The sequence below is a fragment of the Megascapheus bottae genome, chromosome 25 (genome assembly GCF_031878675.1).
Source record: "Megascapheus bottae isolate mThoBot1 chromosome 25, mThoBot2.hap1, whole genome shotgun sequence".
NCBI lineage: Eukaryota > Metazoa > Chordata > Mammalia > Rodentia > Geomyidae > Megascapheus > Megascapheus bottae.
In genome coordinates this window covers 14,620,656-14,646,108 of record NC_143533.1, presented here as the reverse complement: position 1 = coordinate 14,646,108, position 25,453 = coordinate 14,620,656, and the positions used below count along the sequence as shown (strand labels likewise).

The 25,453-nt window shown below is 43.9% G+C and overlaps 2 protein-coding genes across 2 annotated transcripts in view; one reads left to right on the top strand and one right to left on the bottom strand.

Annotated features, from left to right (window-relative positions):
• The window catches only part of Rfx7 (regulatory factor X7), a 59,983-nt gene extending 52,862 nt beyond the window's left edge, over positions 1-7,121 (bottom strand). The window contains exon 1 of the mRNA XM_090358346.1: positions 6,665-7,121. Coding sequence (XP_090214472.1) covers positions 6,665-6,807 — 143 coding nt within the window. The 5' untranslated portion in view covers positions 6,808-7,121. The remainder of the gene's footprint in view (positions 1-6,664) is intronic.
• Positions 7,122-7,816: 695 nt separating this feature from the next.
• Positions 7,817-25,453, top strand: part of Tex9 (testis expressed 9) — a 33,930-nt gene continuing 16,293 nt past the window's right edge. The window contains exons 1-5 of the mRNA XM_090358350.1: positions 7,817-7,936; positions 19,302-19,379; positions 19,977-20,047; positions 22,079-22,294; positions 22,387-22,478. Coding sequence (XP_090214476.1) covers positions 22,268-22,294; positions 22,387-22,478 — 119 coding nt within the window. The 5' untranslated portion in view covers positions 7,817-7,936; positions 19,302-19,379; positions 19,977-20,047; positions 22,079-22,267. The remainder of the gene's footprint in view (positions 7,937-19,301; positions 19,380-19,976; positions 20,048-22,078; positions 22,295-22,386; positions 22,479-25,453) is intronic.

Here is a 25,453-nt window from a genome sequence, read left to right as displayed (position 1 = left end):
GGGGTGGCCAGTACTGACAACAAAAGCACTCTAAGTCTCTTTTGCACTGGGTATGAAAGACTTGAAGTCAGAGTAAACCCATGGTTGAAGAACTAATAAAAAATACACCAAAGCAGCTGGACACCAATGGCTCACACCTATAATCTTAGCTACTCAGGAGACCTGATGATTACTGTTCTAAGCCAGCCCAGGCAGGAAAGTCTATGGGACTCTCATCTCCAAAAAAATCACAGAAATAGCTGGAAGTGGTGCTGTGGCTAACGTGGTAGAGCAATAGCCTTGAGCAAAAAGTTCAGAGATAGCACCTAGGCCCAGAGTTCAAGCCCCGAGACCAGAAAAAAGAGAGAGAGAAAGAGAGAGAAAGAGAGAGAGAGAGAGAGAGAGAGAGAGCGAGCGAGAGAGAGAGTGAGAGAGAGCGCGCGCGAGAGAGAACCACAAAAATCATTTTTAGATTATAAGTATACATAAAAAATGTACCAGATTTAGGGACGGGAGTTTGGCTTAGTGGTAGAGTGCTTGTGTTCCATGCACGAAGACCCAGGTTTGATTCCTCGGTACCACATACATAGAAAAAGCTGGAAGTGGTGCTGTGGCTGAAGTGGTAGAGCTCTAGCCTTGAGAAAGCCCAAGGACAGTGTCAGGCCCTGAGTTCAAGCCCTACAACTGGCAAAAAAAAAAAAAAATACACACTTTTGAATTTCCAGGTAAAAGTTTATTATCCATGTTCCAGCATTCTCATCTAAGTATGATCTACCAAGTACCCCCCACTACCACTAGTGGTAGATTTCATCCAGGACCTTGCAAGCACTCTACTACAGAACTACACTCCAGCCTTTTTGTAACATTACAAACAGGCAGAAGAGACTGCAAATGTAATGTTTTCTATGTATTTTGTTCCATTCTAATTCTACAATAATTTCAAATAAAGCTTCTTTTTAAAGAAAAGGAAAGCTGGGTGCTGGTGCTCACACCTGTAATCCTAGATACTCAAGAAGCTGAGATCTAAGGATCACAGTTCAAAGACAACCCAGACAGGAAAATCCATGAGACTTTTATCTCCACTTAACCACCAAAAAATGGGAAGTGACACTGTACCTAAAAGTGGCAGGAGTGCCAGCCTGAGCAAGAGAGTTCAAGGAAAGTACCCAGGCCCTGCGTTCAAGCCCCACAACAAACAAGAAAAAAAGAAAGAAAATAAACCAGTAAATTTTTGTTAAATCTAAATTTTCATATATCTAAAAAAAAATACACTCAAAGGTAAGAGAAAGGGAAAGCCTGTTTTGATGACTTTTTTAAAGTAACATTAAAGGGGTGCAATGTAAATGAAAGTAGTAGTTAGAGAAGGTGGAAACGTTGCCTTGGTTACAATATGAATATTCCCTCCTCTAGAAAAAGGACATGGGGAGCCAGTCAGGGTGATATACACCTAAAATCCTAACACGCAGGAGGCTGACGCTGCAGAGCAAAACCCTATCACAAAAAACATGCGTTTTCTAGTTTTCTATGAAAAGTTTACCTTACAATTCTACTATTTAGAAAATATGAATTTTTTGACAGTCCATATTTATATATACATATATAGTATACAATTAAAACATCTTCACAAGTAAGTCTTCTCCCAGGGAGAAGAGTAATTTGGATCTTTGTCTAGAATGAGGAAGTGCACAGAGAAAGGCTCATTTAGCCTGCATTGAAGTTGAAAGCATTCACAGTCATCCTAACACAATGCAACACTACGAAGCTAACAAAATCTCTGTCTTCCTAAAATCATTTCTAACAACATAATACTTCCAACTCTTAAAAATTAGTTTCGAACCAGGCACCTGTGCTTATGTTTGTAATCGTAGCTACTCAGGAGGCTAAGGTCTGAGGATCATGGTTCAAAGCCAACCTGGGCAGGAAAGTCCATGAGACTCCAATTAATCACCAAAAAGCTGCAAATGGAGCTATGGCTCAAGTGGTAGAGCACTAACTTTGAACACAAAAGGTCTGGGATAGCACCCAGGTCCTGAGTTTAAACACTAGGACCGGCACCAAAAAAATAAAAAGTTTCCAATGTCATTAAGGAGAATGATTTCAACTCAGAACACTTAATCTTTTTAATGCTTGAAATGACAATGGAATACTTTTATCAAATAGCATTTTAGTGTAATAAAACAGAGTAACTTAATTATGAGCCAAGATAATAAATAACTCATTGTCCAGCCAAAGGCCTACATCACATACTATATTTATATTTTGTAGAGTAGGAGGGCGAGTACAGACTTGTTTGTGATCTGCAAGCCCAGTAATTTAGAAACTGTGATCAACCTAAATGCAAAACCATTTGATAATCTTTAAATATCACGTTTCTTTTGAATCTAATTTTAAAATCTTAATAGTAATAGTGCCAAAAGATGGTATGGTAAGCTGTACAAAACAGAGGAGCACTCAAGGCATTATCAGGTGATGAAAGGTGGGTGAAATATCTAAAGAATTGCACTTGTATCCACTAAACCGATTTCAAAATGATTTAAACTGAGCCCATATATACCATTTCTCATGTCAACATGACAAGAAGGAGTTTTCACCTTCATTTTTATGGTCACCCAATGAATACAGCAGCCCTAATCTTACTGAACTGAGGTTCTGGGACTACAGAGTAACTACATCCCTTAATGTGTATTATACATTTCGGAGGTTAATCCTTTAGTTTAAATATACAAAAATGACTTCTGCAAATAGGATTTCTCAAAATTTAATGCTAGTAAATTTATGCCATTATAATTTTAAAACAAGAATTTAAATATATCATTTTGAGATTAAGGTCTTTATTGCCCATTATTTTTCCTTTTTGCCAGTTGTGGAGCTTAAATTCAGGGCCTGGATACAATCCTTGAGAACTTTTGCTCAAGGCAAGCACTCTGCCACTTGAGCCACAGTACTACTTCCAGGCTTGTGTGTGTGTGTGTGTGTGTGTGTGTGTGTGTGTGTGTGTGTGTGGTACCAAGGAATCAAACCCAGGGCTTTGGCATGCTAGGCAGGTACTCTACCACTAGGCCACACTCCTGGTCCATGCCCATTATTTTTCTTTTTCTTTTTTTTTTTTTTTGCCAGTCCTGGGCTTGAGCTCAGGGCCTGAGCACTGTCCTTGGACTTTCTCAAGGCTAGAGCTCTACCACTTGAGCCTCAGCACCACTTCCGGCTATTTTTTGTATGTATGTGGTACCGAGGAATCGAACCCGGGTCTTTGTGCATGCTAGGCAAGCACTTTAGCCACTAGGCCAAACTCCCGGCCCCGCCCATTATTTTTCAAAGCAAGTATCAAAGTGTGAAGTACACTCGACTTCAGAAATTTTTCTCATGTGAAAGATAGCAATAAACTTGTAATGAATGTATAACTACCAATTATCAATAATTCTTTAAAATAACTAAAAATAATTTTAAAATAATTTAAATTAAAAAAATAAAAATAGCCAAGTGCAGTGACTCACTCCTGTAATCCTAGCTACTCAGGAGGCTGAGATCTGAGGATCAAGGTTCAAAGCCAGCCTGGGCACAGAAGGACCTGAGACTCTTATCTCCAATTAACCTCCAGAAAACGGGAAGTGAGGCCATGGCTCAAAGGAGGGACGGTAGCCTTGAGATGAAGAGCTCAAAGACAGCGTCCAAGTTGAGTTCAAGCCCCATGACCCACCAAAATAAATAAATAAATAAATAAATAAATAAAACAAAAATTTTTAAAAGCTGGAGGTTAGGGCCTGAGCTCAAGCTCCAGGACTGGCAAAAAAAAAAAATTAAACACAAATCACAACAAAGCACTTCATAATCATTATTTAACCATTTTACTTAATACCCTGTTCTCCCCCCAGCCCCCCCACCCCCCTACCCACCGTACTGGGTTTGAACTCAAGGCTTCACACTTATTAGTGTGCGGGTTTCATTGGCCTTCTACCACTTGAGCCACACCCGCAGCCTATTTACTCAGTACCTAATACAACTTACTGTCATTTATTTTAATATTTTTTAGTCCTAGTCCAGGGGCTTGAACTCCAGGCCTAACTTCCAGCTTTTTTTTTTTTTTTTTTTTTTTGCTCAAGGCTAGTGCCTTGAGCCACAGCTCTACATCTGGCTCTTTCAGTGGTTAACTGGAGATAAGAGTTTTATAGCCCTGGCTTATGTAGAACCTCAGATCTGAAATCTCAGCCTCCTAGGTAAGCTAGGACCTGGACAATTTACTGTTATTTTTCAATTATAAAAGGAATATTCTTTCCCTTTATTGTTCGCATAATAAATTAAAATACCCTCTTTTTCAGGCCCTCTAAAACACCCCTTATTAATTCAACTTGTACGATTTGCCTTTCTTACAAGATTGTCCTTTAACTTGGAGGTGGGTTCATCATTTGAATGGAGATTCCAAGGAGTTAAGTTCAATTCAATTATGATTTCACAGGTACCTTAAGTTACATTATGTGTGGGTTTAAAAACAAAACAAAACGGGCTGAGAGTTTGGCCTAGTGGTAGAGTGCTTGCCTAGCATGCACAAAGACGTGGGTTAATTCCTCAGTACCACATACATAGAAAAAAAGCCGGAAGTGATGCTGAGGCTCAAGTGGTAGAGCTCTAGTTTTGAGAAAGTCCAAGGATAATCTCAGGCCCTGAGCTAAAGCCCAGGACTGGCAAAAAAAAAAAAAAAAAAAGACAAAAACGACTTGCTTTTGATAGTTAAGTAGGAAACTTTCCATTTAAATTACAGCTATAAAAAAAGAGTTCTTGAGGGGCCGAGAGTTGGCTTAGTGGTAGAGTGCATGCATGAAGACCAGGGTTCAATTCCTCGGTACCACATACATAGAAAAAAGCTGGAAGTAGTGCTGTAGCTCAAGTGGTAGAGCTTTAGCCTTGAGTAAAGTCCAAGGACAGTGATCAGGCCCTGAGCTCAAGCCTGGCCAAAAAATAAATAAATAAATAAAATAAAAAGGAGTTCTTGAAGGTTTGCACTGAAATAAAGCATGCTCTTGCGCTCTCTCTCTCTCTCTCTCTCTCTCTCTCTCTCTCTCTCTCTCTCTCTCTCTCTCACACACACACACACACAAACTCCAACCTATCAAATCTATTCAAGTTGCTACCACCTGACTAGTACCAAAGCCAAAAATTTTCTCTTAAACTTCATTTTAAAATGAAAACTGAAAGCAAGATCTCTCATGCCAACTATTGTTCAGCTAAAAAAAAAAAAAAAAAAAAAACCTAGTAAAGCCTGCACTGACCTACTTCAGATCGTGCCGACATGAACACATGCCAAAACAATAATGGAAATTACTATACAATAAACCTTCATTTTGTATTTCAAATGTGTCACTGTTTTAAATGTGCAAATACCATAAACGCAATGCCAACTGGCTTTATGACACGCTGGTCTGAAGTGACAATGTGAAAGTAAGCAGTTCGGGTATTTTATAAGTTAATGCAAGATTCATGTTCAAAAATCAAGACTTTCCTTTTTTAACACCATGCTTAGTTCTACTTTAACATGTTTATGAAAAGCAACCTCATATACCAAGTTCTAAATATTACCTTTTACTTAAAAAGGCTTCACTTAAAAAAACAACACACCAGTTAATCTTGCAAAACAATCCAAGTTCATGTTCAAAGAGCATTTGCCCTGGCTCATACAGATAATGGCCTTAATTATGAAGATTTCCACCAGAGTTATTTTAAGAGTTCAACTTAATGCTGAAATACTGGAAATTCTCAGACAAGGAAAATACAGGACAGCAAAGGGTATTATATCATGGATAGTTTATTTTAAAAAAATTAAGACTAAATGGCAAGACGTTTGATTCCTTATTTCTTCATTTAAAAAAAACAACAACAAAAAACCTCAGTGTAAACTACCTACCTTAGAATTAAAAAGAAAAAAAAGCAATGAAGTCGTTCCTTCAAAAATCAATACCAAGAATACACTCCCCAGAAGAGAAATCTAACGTGAGGATAAAGGACACACACACACACACACACACACACACGCAGCTAAGCCAGCTAGAAGGAAGAGCCCCATCAGCTTTTGTGCTGCCTGTTAATATTCTTACGCACAATGTGTGTTCGGTGAAAATCCACAATGCACACCGTCCTCCCCCTACGACCACGACCAAAGGGGGAGGGGGGCCAAACACATGGACTTCCCCATCCCCAGCTCCAAATCCAAGCTACCACCACCGCGTGCACCCACTGCATTCTGACCCAATTCCTCACCGACCTAGCGAAAAGCACAAATAATTTGTGTATCTGCACTGAACAATTGAGGGGGGAGGGGGAGGAAACACAACCTTATGGGGAGGGGAGGGGAGGTAAGAGGGGGTGCATTAGACAAATCCAAGGTGGCTGGCTGCAAAACCCTCCCCCCACGCCTCCCCCCACCCCCACCCCCCCAAAGCTTCTACAAAGCTGCACTCCGGGGTACACCCACAACTGAATGAATGCACACCACCTCCCTCCCCCTCCTCCTCCCCCTCCTCCTCCTCCTCCCCGGCTCCCCCCCCCACACATACAACCCCTGCTGCCAACAGCAGCACCGCTACCAGAGCTGTTTCATTTTTTTCTTCTTCATTTTTTTACACACTCCTTCCCTCCCTCCTGCCCTCTCCCGCCCCCCGCACCCTCCTCCACCAGCCATGGAGGATCCTCTTACCAGATGGAGTTCTTGATCTTGTGTTGCAGCGCGCTGGCCTCCGTCCCTGGCAGCCCGGGCACCAGAGCTGGCAGGGCCACCCCCGAGGTGGGGGTGCCCGGGGGAAGCTGCTGATGGGCGTCGGGCTGTTGTTCTTCTGCCATCGCGGCTTGGGGAGGGTTGGTGGAGGGAGGGGGGGGAGGAGAAAGGGGGGCGGGAGAGGGGGGAGGGGAGGAAGAAGAGGAGGAGGAGGAGGAGGAAGAGGGGGGGAAGAGGGGAAGGAGGAAGGAGGTCGGAGCGGCGTAGGCCTAGACCCCGGGGCTCGCGTGCGTGGCTGCGGCGGGCGGCCGCCGGGGGGGCATCACCGGGGAGACCGAGCGCCTCAGCTTCACCGCGGCAGAAGCATGGCGGCGCCCCGCAGCCCCCCGCCGCCGCCGCCGCCGCCGCCGCCTCTCGTCAGCGGCCGGGACTTGGGGGGGGGTTGTATGTGTGAGGGGTGGGGTGAAGCGGAGGAGGCGGAGGAGGAGGAGAGGGGGAGCGGGCCCCCCTCAGTCTCCAGGCGACGCCGGCCCCGGGGCCCCGGCGGCTCGGCCTTCTTCCTTCCTTCCTCCCCTCGCGCCCCCCCACCGGGGGGGGGGCTTCCTACTCCGAGGTCCCCACGCTGCTGCAACCCAGCTCCGCTCCACGCCGCCGCCGCCGCCGCCACCTCGGCCACCGCCGCCGCCGCCGCCGCTCGTTCCCGGCCCCGCCGCCGCCGCCGCCGCCGCGGCCGCCGCTGCCCCGGAGCGGCCCAGCGCGCGCAGCCGCACTGCGGCCCGGCGCAGACGGCGCAGCGCCGACCGCTCGGCCGCGGGAGGGGTGGGGGGGGAGGAAGGGGGGGCGTGGACGGCCGGGCGAGGCGTGGGGGGCCCGCAGGGGGGCGCACGGGGGCGGCAGGGCCCCCCGCGGGGGTAAGTGTGGAGCGGGTGGAGGCGCCTGGGAAGCAGCCGCCAGGGGTGGGAGGAAAAGAACGGGGGAGGGGGGGGAAGGTGTGAGGGGGAGGAGGAGGAGGGAGCCTGTGGAGGGAGGGCTGAGAGAAACAACTGGCGGGGGGAGGAGAAGGAGGAGGAGGGAATTTAATCACATCGGGCTTGCAAATGGCATTTTTTTATTTTAATTTTGCTATCTTCAAAGCAGGTCAAGTGACATTCACCGACGTGATTGCCACCACCACCACCCTCCCCTGCTGCACGAGGGAGGATGCATTGCCTTCTGCTTTCTCTCCGAATAAATGAAGCACTTGGAAGGGAGCAGGTAAGCTGGCTTTTCAGCAGCCCCTCTGCCCCACCCCCCCCCCAAAAAAAAACAATAATAGTCTCTCGGTTGGAATTAACCACCCTTGAATTGGGTCTTGAACAGAAATGACAAGTCAGGAGCTGGATTGAGTGCTCCTCGGTCGGGCATTCAAAGCCCTCCAAATCTGGCCCCACTTTAGCTATCCAATCATAGCTGCCTCCATTCCCCTGCAAGAACTCCTAGCTCCAATCAGGGAAGTCTCCATGCCATCCTCAATCGTGCAGCAGATTCTTTTCTTCCCTCGTGCCTTTGCTCAAGCTGTCCCCCCCCCCACTCTCCTGCCCACTCCACCCCCCTTTCCCCAGCAGTGCCCTCCCTCTTTCCTGTAGACTGCTCCCCATTCAGCCCAGGCTACAAGGCATAGATCAAGTCGTGGCTTGTCAGGGTCCCTGGCAGCCCAGGCCCCTGCCTGCCTCTGTTAGAAACCCACATGGGCAACATGGAAGGAAGCACAGTTTCAGCCACCAGTTCCCCTCCTTGGGAGCCAGTGAACCCCCACACTCCACACCCTCAACCACATTATACCACTGCCTTCCCCATTCATACTTAAGAGAGCTGTGCCACCCAAGAGTGTGGAACCCTGCCCTGACCGAGCCACACCTCTTGAAGGTGGGGCTGTTCTGGGAGACCTCATTGCTTGGGTATAGTCAAGGCCTCTGCCATGATATGGCATAGCTGCTCAGCTTAGACTAACCTTTTTCCTGCACCTGTTGTTAGCTTTTTAGTTTTCTGACATGATTTCTATCAGGGTTCGGGTTTTTTTGTTGTTGTTGTTTGTTTTTAAACTTGTCACATTTCCTGGCTACCTTCCTGCTGTGCCTGGACTTTGAGCTGGGTATCAGGCTCTGCTGGCTTTTAGACTCCTAAGGGGTAGTGAACCTGGTTGGTTTGGATTGCCTGGCCTTTGAGATCTCAGTTCCCTGCTGTGGCCTGAAATCCTCTTGTTTTGAGCAGCTCTGTCCTAAGGCCTGGTTCAAAGACACCAGGCCCAGACTCACACCCTGAGAGCTTGCACATGGAGGCAGAGGGGTGGGGTGGGGTGGAAGGCACTTGTGTGTGAAGGGTGGGGTGGAAGGAACCTGTGTGTAAAGGCTCTGCCATAAATAAAGATCCATGCCTCTTGGATTTTTTTTTTCCCCTCCAGATATTCCATGGACTGTTCCCCACAAGCAAGACCCCTTTATCATAACCTGAGGTTACAGTTAGTTTAGCCAGTTAGTTTGGGAAATGATAGTTCATGAAATTCATTTTGCTTGTACACCCCTCCTTTTTTTTTAAGACCAAACTGATGAACTTTGAAGAATAAAAGTAGCTAGTGTTTGTTAACATTTTCAGCATGCCATACTGGCACCTTGTGCATGTTATCAAAGATGTTCTGCCTTAAATATGTAAACCATAGTACTATTATGACCCCCCTCTTTTTTTTTTTTAACAGATAAGACAAGTTTTAAGAGAGATTAACTAACATTCTTAGCTGCCCAGTTGCTAAATGTGAAGAGTCAGGATTTCAATCTAGAGCCTGCAAACCATGTTGGAGCTCAGCTTAATATGGGAAGCCTTAAATGCATTAGGTACAAGCTTTATTTCGTGGGCAGAATGAAATAAAAAGATCGATCCCAGGGCCCCGGAGCTTGGCCTAGTGGTAGAGTGCTTGCCCAGCATGTGTGAAGACATGGGTTCAATTCCTCAGTACCACATACATAGAAAAAGGCTGGAAGTGGTGCTCTAGTTCAAGTGACAGGACTGGCAAAAAAAAAAAAATCCATCCCAGGTTCTAATTTTTAGATACACCCTACCTCCCCCTCTAATTTTGTTTTTCCTTATTACTAAGAGAACATGATGGCTTCCCACTGGAATCATGGTAACTGCCACCTGTTAAAGGCCTAGAGACAAGGGAGTTGAGAACCCAAGGTGTCTTCTAAGAAGTTTCCTCCTCCAGGGAGTGTCACCCAGGCCGACTTCCTCAGAGTGCAACTTGAAAGTTTTCAGTGGGTTCCAGAAAGAGCCGCGTTACCCACAGTGGCCGCCAGGAGGCGCGGCTGAGCTGTTGCCTTCTATCTGGCTCTCACCTGTGTGTATGGTGGAGCCTTTGGGCCTTCTAAAAACCAGCAAGCGGGCGAGAAGTTTGGCCTAGTGGTGGAGTGCTTGCCTAGCATGCACGAAGACCCGGGTTCAATTCCCCGGTACCACATACATAGAAAAAAGCCAGAAGTGGTGCTGAGGCTCAAGTGGTAGAGCTCTACCCTTGAGAAAGTCCAAGGACAGTGCTCAGGCCCTGAGCTCAAGGCCCAGGACTGGCAAAAAAAAAACCAAAACACCAGCAAGCTCTAGAACAGACGTCTGGAACGCTTAGGCTCAACCTAAAGATAACAGGGATTTCAAACAGTATCAAATCAAAGAGATGATCCGACTGCCACAATAAAAACCTTTCAGGAGGGGCCAGAACACAGTGGCTCACTTAACATTTGCTAATCAGGTACATATAAGCTTGACCAGTTTTCAGAGAAGACTTGCCAATAAACTAATGCCTCTGAAACCTAGTAAAGTTGCCTGACATGTTGGGTATGGACATCTCAAACCCAGGGACTCTGAGTCAAGGCAGAAGTATAGGCTCGTGCCTTTCAGACTGTGTGCTCCCCTCTGGTAGTGAACTATGGTATTAAGGACTCTCAATTGCTATTATAAAGGTGACACAGAGAGATTACAGTTACATAAGTACAGAAATGTACATAAGTACATTCTTTTTTAGACGGTGTCACCCCTTCCCTCACCCTCTCTGAGTTTTCCCCTCCTGTGTCCATCCATAAGTTGTCTAGTTCGTTTTCCACAGCCTCTGCTGCATTTCTTCACCCTTGGTCCCTCCATTTCTGTGCCCTTCCAAAGATAGATACACGAACAAAAGACAAAAAGAAAACCAAACACAACAACGAAGAATGAAACATCTTGTTCCCATTTCCTGGAGTTCACTTTGATAAGTATTATTTTGTAGGATCCTGGGCTGGGATTTTGGCCTAGTGGTAGAGTGGCTTGCCTAGCACTCAGGAAGACCTGGGTTTGATTCCTCAGTACCATATACATACAAAAATCCAGAAGAGGTGCTGTGGCTCAAATGGCAGAGTGGCTAGCCTTGAGGAAACCCCAAGAACAGTACTTAAGCCCTGAGTTCAAGCCCAGGACTGGCAAAAAAAAAAAGTATTATTTTGTAGGATCAGAGACATTGCACCTTTGTGATCCTCTTCTCCTTTGGTGAAACTGTGTGAAAGTCTAGAATCAGTATAATTCATCATGTTCCATTGTCCAGCACTTTATTTTATTTATTTTTTGTTTGTTTATCTTGTGCCATGACTTGAACTTGAATTCAAGGCCTGTGCGTGAGGTCCTGTAGCTTTTTCTGGGTCTCCTCAAATAAATAGGAATTAAATAGAGCTCTAAAGGAGCAAGGCTTCAGGAAGAGCATGAGCATTGGGATAAGCCTAGAAAGGTCACAGTCTGATGAAAGAATAATGTGTAGTTCAGAGCTAGCTCTGCTACCAGATCCTTAATGGAATATGGGGAGGGAAAGAGAGGGGGTGGAGACACAGTGCATCTGACAAAAATATATTCCATGTTACTCATTATGATCGTTCTGTCTAAAGAAAATGAGGTCTAAAACAGATTGAAATCACTGGTGAATTTTGATTAAGTGCTGACTGTGTACATTTCATTACTATAAATTATGATGATTTACCAGATACGGAAAAGATATTTTCCATATCTTCCCCCCCCCTCTTGTCCCACCCTCGCCCCCACCTTAAAAGATAAAAACAGAAGCCAGCATTCTTGGTTCATGCTGTAATACTAGCTATACAGGCTAAATTCTGAGGATTGAAGTTTGAAACCAGTCCAGGCGGGAAGGGCTATGAGACTCTTATCTCCAGTTCATCACCAAAAGCCTAAAGTGGAGCTGTGGTTCAAAGTGATAGAATGCTAGTCTTGAGCACAAAAACTCAGAGAGAATCCAGGAGTTCAAGCCCCATGACTGTCTGAAAGAGAAAAATGGGGGGGGGGGGAGAAAACAGAGTCAAGCAATAGCAGCTTATGTCTGTCATTCTAGCTACTCAGGAGGGTGAGATCTGAGGATCATGATTTGAAAACAACCTTGGCAGAAGTCTGTGAGATTCTTATTGTCAATAAACTAGCAAAAGTCCGAAAGAGGAGCTGTACCTCAAGTAGTAGAGCTCCAACCTTGAGTGACAAAAACCATGGGAAAGGGAGAGCCCCAATGCTGGCAAAAAAAAAAAAATTCCTAAGCCAGGTGCTGGTGGTATCTGTCTATAAATCTAGCTTCTCAGGAGGCTGAGGTATGAGGATCACATTTCAAAGCCAGGCAGAGCAGGAAAGTCTGTGAGACTGTTCTCTCCATTCTACTCAGAAAAGTCTGAGAGCGCCTTGAACACAGAGAGGCTCAAGGACAGCACCCAGGCCCCATGTTCAAGCCCTAGGAGAGGAAAAAAAGAAAAAATTCTTCAATTGCAAACATTTCAGTGTAGGTGCTGAAAGTAGAATATATAAGCAAATACATGTTCCTTAAAGGAACAAAGAAAGAACCCACCCACCCCCATACATACCCCCAAATATTTCATACCAGAAAGTTATGGTTAATATTTTTATCTAAACTGTTGCCTTCCAAAATACAAGTATTCCCTAGGAGAGCCCACATTATTGTCATGTGATTATGTTTTCAGTCTTGCCTTTAATTGCATTATAGAGAGGGAGGATGTACGAGAGGGGATGAAAAAAAATGAAAAATGAAGCAAGATTACAGAAATGAAAAGTGGCAGAATTCAAGATGAAGTGAATATTGGCAAATTCAGATAAATGTTCCTAAAACTGGGAGTGTGCCAACAGTGTGAACATTTGAGTTCTGCTATAGCATATGTATTTTGTTATATCATTAAAATTATGATGAGTTAAGGCAATTCAACCCAACTAGTTCAAATCCTTGCTAAGGCAGTAGTCTGCTGGTGGCACACCTACCTACTGTGTGACCCAATCTTCAAGCCTTCTTTCAAGCAGATAACTTTTCTCAAAGGATTCATGGGCTAAAGTTCACATAATGTCCCATAATGTCCGAGGCTCTGCAAGTAAAAGATTGGATTAAAATGAATTTCAGGGGCTGGTAATGTGGCTCGGTAAAATGCTTGCCTAGCATGCATGAAGCCATGGGTTCCATTCCTCAGTAGCAGATAAACATAAAAGGCTGGAAATAGCACTGTGACTCAAGTGGTAGAGCATTAGCCTTGAGCAAAAGAAGCTCAGGGACAGTACCCAATCCCTGAGTTCAAGCCCTAGGGCTAGGGAAAAAAAAATACCAGGCAGTGCTTGAATTTCACTTAAAAAAAATTTCTACAATGGGGCTGGGAGTTTGGCCTAGTGGTAAGAGTGCTTGCCTAGCATGCATGAAGACCAGGGTTCGATTCCTCAGCACTCCACATACATAGAAAAAGCCAGAAGTGGTGCTGTGGCTCAAGTGGTAGAGTGCTAGCCTTGAGAAAGCCCAAGGACAATGCTCAGGCCCTGAGCTCAAGCCACAGGACTGGCAAAAAAAAAAAAAAAAAAAAATTTTCCACTGTACTATAGACATGTTTATGTTGGGATGTATTCTTCTCTTATATTAGAGACAGCTCAAGTGAATACTATCTATTTTTTTTTTTTTTTTTTGTAATTTTAAATCATGGGACTTAAACTCTGGGCCTGGGCCCTCTCCCTTATCTCTTTTGCTCAAGGCTACCACTTGGGCCACAGAGCCACTTTCAGTGTTTTCTAAATAGATTATTAGAGACTAAAGAGTCTCACAGACTTTCCTGCCCAGGCTGACTTTGAACCTCAATCCTCATATCTCAGCCTCCTGAGTAGCTAGGATTACAGGCATGAACCACCAGTGCCTGACTGTCCAAATGTTTTTCTTCTAGTCCTGGGGCTTGAACTAAGGGCCTGGGCACTGTCCCTGAACTTCTTTTTTTTTTTCCTGTTTTTTTTTATTGTAATTAATAAAAGGGTTACATGATATTTGCCAGATAGAAGGTGCATTAATTCACATACATTGATACCCTTTCACATGTCTTGGTACCCATTACCCTTCCCCCCACCCTCCCCTGTCCCTGAACTTCTTTTGCTCAAGGCCAGCACTCTTACCATTTGAGCAACAGTGCCATTTCCAGTTTTTTTGTTCATTTGGTACTAAGGAATCAAACCCAGGTCTGCATGCATGCTAGGTAAGCGCCCTGCCACTAAACCACATTCCCAGCCCTCTGCATTTTTAAGGAAGTGTTTACTAGAGGCCAAAAAGGTCCTGAGTAGAAATTTGATAGCTCAGAAATTACGGGCAACAGCAGCTGTGAACAGAAGCAGGTTAAGGAAAAGCACATTTACCTAACCCTAAAAGTGACTGTGAAAAGAGAGACAATCCAACAATGAGGCGTGAACCCAAGCAATCTGAATCAGGAATCCTCCTTTGGTTCATTTCCAGGCATATTTCAATCATTGTTAACATACAAATTACTATTGGGGACTTCAGAAAGATTTAAACATCAGCAGTAATGAAAATATTTTTGTATGCTTGGTGCTGGTGGCTCGTGCATGTATTCTTAGCTACTTCAAAGGTTGAGATCTGAGGATCATGGTTTGAAGCCAGTCCAGGTGGGAAAGTCCACAAGACTCTTATCTAGGGCCGGGAGTTTGGCCTAGTGGTTAAAGTGCTTGCCTAGCATGCATGAAGACCCGGGTTCAATTCCTCGGTACCACATACATAGAAAAAAGCCAGAAGTGGTGCTGAGGCTCAAGTGGTAGAGCTCTAGCCTTGAGAAAGTCCAAGGACAGTGTTCAGGCCCTGAGCTCAAGCCCAGGACTGGCAAAAAAAAAAAAAAAAAAGACTCTTACCTACACTAAACTACCAAAAGAAAGCTGTAAGTGGAGCCATGGCTCAAGTGGTAGAGTGTCAAACTTAAGCAACAAAAGCAGCTCAGGGACAGCAAGCACCCAGGTCCAGAGTTCAAGCCTCTGGACTGCTCAAAAAAAAAAAGAATAAAAACAACTGAATACACCTTTCCATTTACAATTGATGAAAGGCATTTTATTATTTTGGATCTCCTCCTCTGTAATGTTATTAAAGGAAGGTTGATGTTTTCTTTTCCTGTCAAAGATACTTAGGGTTTGTTGTGAAATGAAAGCAGCAAGATCATAGGTTAGGGCCCATACATTATATTTAATGGTGTTTTGAGAGAGCTAATTGAAAACTCCTGTGCCCAAAGATGAATTCAAGATGTCAGACTGCAGGAAACTTACCTCTATGAAATCTTAGAAAATTCACAGGAAAGATTGGGAAGATAGAGAGGGGGTGGAGGGCAGGGAGGGGAGGAAACTAATTGGTGACAGGCCTGGGGAACAAAAAGTACCATCAAGGTAGCAGAGTATTTGAAGAGATAGCAAAACCCTGGAAAACCAAACTGGAACAACTGTACTATAAACACAGTCTGCAGGCTGCTCAGAAGGTAGCTAGGAAAAATCTGGAGCAACTGCCAAATTCAGGAAGAGCAAATTCTGTGAATAGGAGGACTTTCCAGAAGGACCAGAAGGATTAATTCAGACATGCAGAATCCCTTCATCTGCTTTTTTGTTTTTGTGGGTTGTTTTTTTTTAGTGTTTTTAGCCTGTTATAAGGCTTGAATTCAAGGCTTGGACTCTAACCCTCAGCCTCTCTGAGCTCAATGCTAGAGCCCTACCACTTGAGCCACGCTGGCTTTTTCTGTTTATGGGATACTGAGGAATTGAACCCAGGGCTTCATGCATGCTAGGCAACACTCTACCACTAAGCCACATTCCTAGCCCCTTTGTGAGACTCTTATCTCCAATGAATTCCCAAGAAGCCAGACATGGAGTTGTGGCTCAAGTGGCAGGGCTCCAACCTTAAGTGAAAACAAACAAATGAGAGTGCAAGGCCCTGAATTCAAACCACAGTGACGGCACAAAACCAAAAGAAACACTATTCAGTATTGTGCCATTTCCTGCCTCTGCAATCACCAGTCAGCTCATATTAAGCAGAAGTAAAGCTCACAGGAATTCTCATATATAATATACAAAGAATAATCAAATACAAAAGAATACATATTTATGGAGACATCAAGATCCTCAAATAGGAGAAATAAGACCTCCTAGTAAATAGAAAAAAAGGGAGTTTGGCATGAAGACCTGGGTTCAATTCCTCAGTGCCACATACATACAAAAAACCCGAAAGTGGTGCTATGGCTCAAGTGGCAGAGCGCTAGCCTTGAGAATGCCCAAGGACAATGCGCAGGCCTTGAGTCCAAGCCCCCAAGCTCCAAAACTGGCAAAAAAAGGGGGGGAGGGGAAGTAGAGCAACATGGCTCACTCAGGGCTGAAATCTGATGATTGTGGTTTGAAGCCAGCCCAGGCAGGCAGGAAAGTCCATGAGACTTTTTTTTTTGGGGGGGGGGGTGTCATGGGGCTTGAACTCCAGGCCTGTGCATTGTCCCTGAACTCTTCAGCCCAAGGCTACCGCCTACCCTTTAAGCCACAGCCCCACTTCCCATTTTCTAGTGATTAACTGGAGATAAAAGTCTCATGTTCTTTAGTACCCAGGCTGGCTTTGAACCAAGATCCTCAGATCTCAGCTTCCTGAGTAGCTAGGATTACATCCACTGTGTAAGCCACCTCATCTGGCTCCATGAGACTTTTATCTCCAATTAAGCACACATACACATACAAAAAGCCAAAAGAAGAATGCTAGTCTTAAGCATAAAGCCTTAGGAAGAGCTCAGGGATCAACACAAAGAAAGTAAAAAGGTAAATACAAATTTTATTTTATAATTTTTCTTAAAATTATACTTTTAAGGGCTAGGAGTTTGGCCTAGTAGTAGAGTGCTTGCCTCACATGCACAAAGACCTGGATTTGATTCCTCAGTAGAACATACATAGAAAAAACCCAGAAGTGATGCTGAGGCTCAACTAGTATGTAGCCTTGAGAAAGCCCAAGGACAGTGCTCAGACCCTAAGTTCAAGCCCAGGACTGGCAAAAAAAAATTATACTTTTAAGAAACATTTATTATAAATAAAAAAAATATATTTATAGTACTTACATAGCAGTTATTCCCAAAGAGGTTCAGGATGTATTATGCTTATTAAAATGGAGCAAAGAGTGATCTTAGAAACAGAAGCATGGTGAACCTACACACACATGCACGCATGCACACAAGCACACACACAGCTAAGCTAAATAGAACAAAAAAAAGGTCCAAATTATCAATAATTATAATTCACGATTAACGAAATTTCTTTAAATACAAAGGGTTAAAATGTGGCATAACCATGAAGCTAGATATAAATAATTTAGAAGTCCATTTAAAGCTAGGTTTGGCTTAGTGTGTTAGCACACACCTGTAATCCTTGATACTCAGGAGGCAAAGTAAGAGGATCACAAGCTATATCCAATCCAGAGGATAATAGTAATAAGCTGGGCACTGGTGGCTCCCAGCTGTAATCCTAGCTATTCAGGAGACTGAGATCTGAAGATCGCCAGTTCAAAGCCAGCCTAGGTATGAAAGTCCATGAGACTCTTTTTTTTTTTTTTTTTTCCATTCTTGGGGTTTGAAATCGGGGGCTGAGCACTGCCTTTGGGCTTTCCTCAAGGCCAGTGCTCTACCACTTGAGTTACAGCATTACTTCCGGCTTTTCTATGTATGTGGTACTGAGGAATTGAACCCTCATCTTCGTGCATGCTAGGAAGCACTCTACCTGTAGGCCAAACTCCTGACCCCATGAGACTCTTAACTCCAATTAACCACCAGAAAACCAGAAGTGGTGCTGTGGCTCCAAGTAGTAGAACTGGTCTTGAGCCAAAGAGCTCAGGGACAGTGCGTAGGCTCTGAGTTCAAGCCCTATAATCAACAACAACAACAAAAGCAAAAAATGATGCAACAGCATCACAGTTCCATCAGAGCTGTACTGATGATGAGCCTATGTAAATCATCAAAAGTTATTTGTCATGTAACTTACTACATGAAAAAAGGGCTGACAGAACTAAAACTAAATGAAAATACAGACTTTAGCATCTATCTCAGAAACGGGGAGATCAAATTGGAAGAGAGTAATAACAGAAAGAAACTGAATAACAAGATAATAAAAAAAAACACCCACCTTGACTGAATAAAGGACTTTGTACGCAATAAACACTGAATGCAATCTCTTGGAACATGTATGAAACATTAACTGCCTGCAACCACACAAGGAAAACAGTTAATAGAGTCTCAGATAAAAAGAAATCACTCAAGTCATACTCTTGGTTTCCATTGAAATACAATTTGGAATTGATAAACAGAAATCTTTTAAACTCAGAAATTAAAGAAAGAGAATTACACACTCCTTGAAATAACTATGATTAAAACAAATTTGAAACCAAATGAGTCTGTTAGAGGTGACAATACCTACAATCTGCTTTATGTGCTGTCACAGAATTTCAAAGAAAGTAAAGAAGGCTATTGGAAGCAGGCACTGGTGTCTCACACTGTAATCCTAGCTGCTCAGGAGTGTGGGATCTGAGAATCATGGTTCAAAGCCAGTTGGAGAGTAGCTAGGATTACAGGTATGAGCTGCTAGTGCTAGACTTTGCACTATTTTTATTTTTTTATTTTTTTTTATTTTGGCCAGTCCTGGGCTTGAGCTCAGGGCCTGAGCACTGTCCTTAGACTTTCTCAAGGCTAGAGCTGTACCACTTGAGCCTCAGCACCACTTCTGGTGGTTTTTTATCTGTGTATGTGGTACCAAGGAGTTGAACCTGGGTCTTCATGCATGCTAGGCAAGCACTCAACCACTAGGCCAAACTCCCAGCCTTTGCACTATTTTTAACAGTGACAATTGAGTCTTAATATTAAACTTTCTCAGCTGGGCATGGTGGCTCATACCTGTAATCCTAGCTACTCAGGAGGCTGAAATCTGAGGATCAAGGTTCAAAGACAGCCTGGCACAAAAGGATCTTAGACTCTTATCTCCAATTAACTTCTAGAAAAAGGGAATTGGAGCTTGGCTCAAGGGTTGGGTGATAGCCTTGAGTTGAAGAGCTCAGGGATTGTGCCCAGGTCGAGTTCAAGCCCCATGACACCCCTTCAAAAAGAAGAAAAATAAACCTCCTTAAAATGAGGCATCTTTGTTAATAGAAATGTAGCATCCACATTGACTTTACCATCTTTTGTGGTCTCTAGTAATTTTCATCTACATTTTCATTATCCTGGCTAAAGGTATCACCTCATTGTTTTGCTTTTCTAATCTTCAGGAGACTGCAGAGCTGTTTCGAAGCTGGGAGGGGATACCATGGCAATATCTGGGCATGACCCAAACATCCAGAGAAAAGGTACATTGGAATTTGAGTACTGGCAGATGTAAAACAAAAAGATCTGTTTCACTAAGGATTAGCTTAAGAACTGGGATCATCTATTCGCTTGCGTTGGGGAAGTAAACCGATAGACACAATGGAACCAACACAGAGACTCTCAAGGAGAGACACTATCTGAAGATTGCTTTAATCTCCATCAAGAAAAGATGGATCAAAGCCAGGCAGTAGTGGCTCACGCTGTAATCCTAGCTACTTTGGAGGCTGAGATCTGAAAATGGGGGTTCAAAGCCAGCCCAGACAGAAAAGTCTACGAGACTCTTGTCTCCATTTTTTAAATTAATTTATTTATTGCCAGTCACAGCGCCATTTCTGGCTTTTCCCATGTAGTGGTAGTAAGGAATGGACCCCGGGTCTGCGTGCATGCTAGGCAAGCACTCTACCACTCAACCAAACTCCCAGCTCTCAACTCACCTTTTTTTCTCTTGTTTTCCTTTGCCCACTGAGATAGGCTAAATTCCAATGCCAGTTTGAATGAGTGATGAATTTTCCACTTTAACTCAACATTGCTATTCTATGACACAACTTATAACTCAGTAATTTCTCTTCCTGTTTCAGCCCAAATTTAGGTCCCAGTGTACCTTGGGACCAAACTGTTCGAAGGACCAGTCTTGCCTAAATACACCCAGGTATTATATCTTTTTAAATGTTCACATAAACTAAATTCCACATATAGTATCTTGCACAACTACTTGCTTTTTGTATTATTATATGCATGCTTCTTTTAAAATCTTCTAATTATCTAATTTTATGACAGACATTTTAATTTGCTGCTGAGTTTCCAGTTGCGTTTTGTTTGAGAGCCCTAGGAAAATTGCTCAAGTTGCTTTAATTAGTATCAATTTCGTTGTCAGATTTTCAAGATGAAGCCATTGTGTTCCAGCTTTATTTAAGCTGGAGCATTAAAATTAGTTGGGGATGTTTCAAGAATCACTCATTATGACCCAATTTTCAAGTTATTTTAAAGGCAACATTGAAAAAGAATTATTAATAAGTGCATATCTTATCTCTTTTGGCTACCGCATTGCCAACTCCTATAGAAAGTTAATTACTAGCCAACATTTTATCCCTTTTCACTGTAGTTGTCTGTATTGGGAGAAGCAGAGGTTGAGTAATTTAAAAGTAAATTGTATTTGTCTTTAACATGCTTTTGTCCTTACATTTGAATACAGGTGAGTCTGACATCTAAAGAATTCATGTCAAAATAACAAAGCTATGCTATTAACAAAAAAAAATCAGAAAGTATCCTTTATTCTTTTTCTTAAAAAAGTCCTCTCCTACCTTGAAAGAAAGAAGCAAGCTAAGCTGAATTTAATTCATCTTTGGTAAATTAGTATTTTGGATATAGGTATTACATGACCTGCCTGGGAAGAATTTAGTAGTAGATTCAAAACTATTAAAATAAGATGGTCATGCCTTTAATCCTATCTACTTAGGAGGCTGAAATATGAGGAAGATATGAAGGAAAGCCTTTGAGACTCTGATTTCCACTTAATCACCAGAAAGCTGGAAGTGGAGCTGTGGCTCCAGCCTTAGAAAAGAACAAAACGAAACTCAGGGACAGCACCCTGAGTTCGAGCCCCAGGATTGGCAAAAGAAGCTAGCCTTGAGCACAAAAGCTCAGAGACAGTGCCCAGACCCTAAGTTCAAGCCTTAGAACTGGCGTGCGCGCACACACACACACACACACACACACACACACACACACACACACACACACACACACACACAGTGCACCTAGGCATTTATCCAGACTCCTTGTAGATAAAAAGCTTCAGTAGTTTCATCTATATGGAAAATTTGTTCCACATCAGCAAATGTAGAGTTTCTCATGTATTGGTCTCACGTCAGACCTTACAGATTCTTGGCTCATTTTCATAGTGTGTAACATATAACAACACTTGAGCTTCCAGCATCAGTGTCCATATTTTAGTCAGGAGCCTTTTCCTTCTACACCACAAACAACTCTTTTATCTTGGCTGTCTTGTGCTGAAAGGGATGTATTTTTGTCTGCAGGTCACCATCTCTGATCTGTTCTTGGAGTCTTTCATCAGCTTCTGTTTCCAACATAGTCTCTTGATGGCGACATTCACAGTGGATTTGTGGTGGATTTGTTTGTGGATTCACAGTGGCTTTGTTTCTTTATTGGTGCTGGTACCAGAGTTTAAAAACTCAGGTCCTGGGCACTGTCCCTGAGCTTTTTCCATTCAAGGCTAGTACTCTACCACTTGAGCCATAGCTCCGCTTCTGGCTTTTTGGTGGTTCATTTGGAGATAAGTCTCATGAATTTTCCTGCCTGGTTTGGCTCCTGGCTGTGATCCTCAGATCTCAACCTCCTGAATAGCTAGGATGATAAGTGTGAGCCATCGGTGCCCGAGATAAGATCTCAGTCAAGCTGTAAATGTTTGCAATCAGAACCCTGGAACAGAACCAGTGAGTGCACCTTCAATAAACGAAATGGGGTGGGATTGGCTACTTCCATTGGGGAAAGGGCAGCAGGGCAGGGAGCTTCCCTAGCCAGCTAAACTACAAAGGAACAGACCTGCCCTTCTCGACTGAAACCTTTTCCCTCCCAAATTGAGCATTTTACACACAGGGTGGGGGCTGGGGGTGGGTGGGGTGGGGTCCAGCACTCAATCCTCTCTGGTTCCTGGGAGCAGGTCGGTGTAGTACTACGTCTCCACCACCAGAGGGCAGAGCCTCAGCTCTGGGCTCCGGAGCCATCGTAGAACCCCCGACGTCGGCGTTTGTTTATTGTTGATGTTTTGGCGGGAGGCTGCTGGAAACTCACGCGAGAAGAAACGCGAGGATGCGCCGTTGCCTAGGTCACCGCGTCGCGGTCGGTCAAGATGGAGGGACGGAGCCACGGTGTTCGGGTCGGTTTCAATGGCAGATTCCTGGCTGCGGGCCATGTGGAAGTTCAGGTTTCTTCAGGTTCGGGTTTGACCGATTCCTGCCTGTTTTCTAGAGAGGCAGCGTTGCCGGGAAGCCGCTCCCGCCTCGGGCTGCGCGCGCCGCGGCCCCGCGCCTGGACCTGCGGGCCAAGGAGGAGGAGTACCAGTAAGAAGCGCGGCCTCGGCCCCCCTTCCCCTCGGCTGCCAAGCTGCCTTGTCAAGGGTGGTTTTCCCTTTTCTTTCTCGAAAACCTGTATCTTCTGGTCCCTCCTCCTCCGTTTTGTAGCATTCCCCATGTTTATTTATTTATTTTTTCCCCCTTCATCTCTTTTTCACCTGTGATGCTGTGGGCCCATGTTGGAAGTTGGGCAGTGAGGGTGGTGTGGGGGGCCTGAGCAGCCAGGGGAAAAAAACCTTTCTGATCAGTACCTGTAAACACCAGTCGCCAGCGACTCGACAGTTTTTTCTGTTTTTTTTTTTTTTTTTTTTTTTTTTTTTTTTTAACAAGGCCACTTAGATCTCAGGGCTCTCAGGTGTTAATTAATTTACTGCTGTAGAAGCCTTCTGCTTCAATTTCAAATTTCCTGGACCTGTGGCCGTTAGGTAAATTATTTTCAGGTATTTTTTTTTTTCCCCTCTCCCCAAGGAAACGAAGGGCAAAAGGAAAAGAAGTATTTTTTTTTGTTGTTTTCTAAATGGAAAAGCATTTATTATTATTATTTTTTTAATTGAGAGTGTCAGGAATCAGGTTCGTACCCACGACTGGGGAAAATGAACAGCAGGACTTTTCTCAGTGTTGTCAATGTAATAGGCAATTCTCCTGGGGGGGGGAAAGTGTGTGTGGGGTTTCTTCTCTTTATTTATTTATTGCCAGTCTTGGGCCTTGAACTCAGGGCCTGAGCACTGTCCTTGGGCTTTCTCAAGGCCAGAGCTCTACCACTTGAGCCTCAGCCCCACTTCTGGCTTTTTTCTATGTATGTGGCACTGAGAAATTGAATCCAGGTCTTCCTGCATGCTAGGCAAGCACTCTACTCCAAACTCCACTCCTCTCGTTTTTTGGTGAGCATCCATGCCTCATTCCCCAGATTTTCCACAGCAGCAGCCAGGATGATCTTTAGATTTGGTAATGTTATCCCATTATAAATAACACCAGAGTGAGCTGGCCGCTGGTGGCTCACACCTGTAGTCCTAGCTTTTCAGGAGGGGAAGATCATGGTTCCAAGCCAGACCAGGCAAGAAAGCACATGAAACTCTTATTCCAGTTATGCTCCAAAAAAGTCAGAAATGGAACTCTGGCTCATTCAGATATTCAAGCTGTAGGACCAGCACAACCAACCAATCAACAAAAGCCCCCCCTCCCACTCCCCAAAAAAGCCCAGTGCTTTCCTGTTGCTCTTCAAACTCACAGCCTGATCTCCTGTCCTTTATTGTCTTTGCAGTCTGTTAGTCATTCATTTCTTCAAGCTTTACCTTTTCTATAGGGAAATTGCCTATCTTGCCTGCGTAGCGTTCTTTGAAAGATAACCAAACTGTGCTTTTCTGTTGTTTCATTCATTTGTCTTTGCAGTTAGCATAATTTGTTATAGTAAATTCACTTAGGTTAGTTTCTTTTTACTTTTCTTTTTTTTTTTATTTTTGTCAGGCCCGGGTCTAAACTCAGACTGCATGTTGTCCCTGAGTTTTTTGTCTCAAGGCTAGTACTCTTCCTCTTTGAGCCACAGCTCCACTTCTGTTTTTTTGAGTGGTTAATTGGTAACAAGAGACTTTTCTGTCCAGGCTGGCTTCAAACTGTGCTTCTCAGATCTCAGCCTCCTGAGTAGCTAGGATTACAAGCATAAGCCACTACACCATTTTTAAATGAAGTACACACAAGCCAGCTTGCCCAGGAAGAGAATGCCTGCTGCCTTTCTCTGTTCAAATCAGCCTTATTATTAAGATGAACATTACATTTAAACAACCAAATCTATTGTCGTTTGTACTGGAACCAAAATAGTAGTTTTCTTTGTGCATTTTTGTTATTTGGTGTTACCAGAGTTGAATTATGCCCCTTGCTGCCAAAATAATTATTTTTACTACCATTCACCAGATAGAATTAAATTACTGCATGCATTAGGTGAACTGTTAGCTGCTCTCGAATATCACTGGGCTTATTAGAACTCTGCCCCCAAATAGACTAGTTGTGGTGTTTTCCTGGTTGAGACAGTGGGTAGTAGATATCTGTACTCTAGGGTCTGCCTGCCTGAGACTGAGGAACCAGAGTGACTGACTGACTGGGTGTCTGTTTTCTCGGTGCTGTGGGGAAGAGTAAAATGTGCATCCATTTTTCCGGCAAGGATGTGACTTCCTGAGTGTCTTATGTTGCCACACAACACATGTATCTTAGTTACTTCCATCCCTCCTCTGGCTGCATTTCACTTCTCTCGGCTATGGGCCGAGGTTCTACAGGTGTGGCCCTCTGTGACTCAAGGCAGGCACCAGGAACTCAGTTTCTATCTGCTGAGCTGTTTGGCATCTGTTCCTCTTTACTGCTCTCATTTGAACTGTTGCTTTATTCTCAGTGCCAGGACACTTTTGGGTGAGTCTTGGTTACCAGTGTTTCCTTTCTTCCTTCCTTCCTTCCTTCCTTCCTTCTTTCTTTCTTTTCTTCCTTCCTTCCTTCCTTCTTTCTGTGTGTGTGTGTGTGTGTGTGTGTGCGCGCGCGCGCGCATGCACATCTTTGGGCTTAAACTGAGGGCCTAGGTTCTGTCCCTGAATATATATACATAAGGTATATTTCGTAAACTATGGAACTATTAAGGAAACTTGAGACTGTTTGAAAGCTTTGGTGCTACCTCCACCCATTCTGGTCCTTAGGGTGAAGAGAGAGTTAGTCATGTTACTTCTTATTCTCCTGCCTGGGGGGAAAAATGCAAATTCGTTGACTGATCTGCTTTTTATAACTTCAAAAGAACCATATGGCCAGCGCTGGTGACTCATGCCTGTAATCCCAGCCACCAGGAGACTGAGATCTGTTGAAGCCAGCCTTTGCAAGAAAGTAGCTGAGCCCCTTGTCTCTGAGCCTAGGCACTGTACTTGAGCTCTTCAGCTCAAGGCTCTTTCACTTAGAGACTTTTTTTTTTTTTTTTTTTTTGCCAGTTCTAG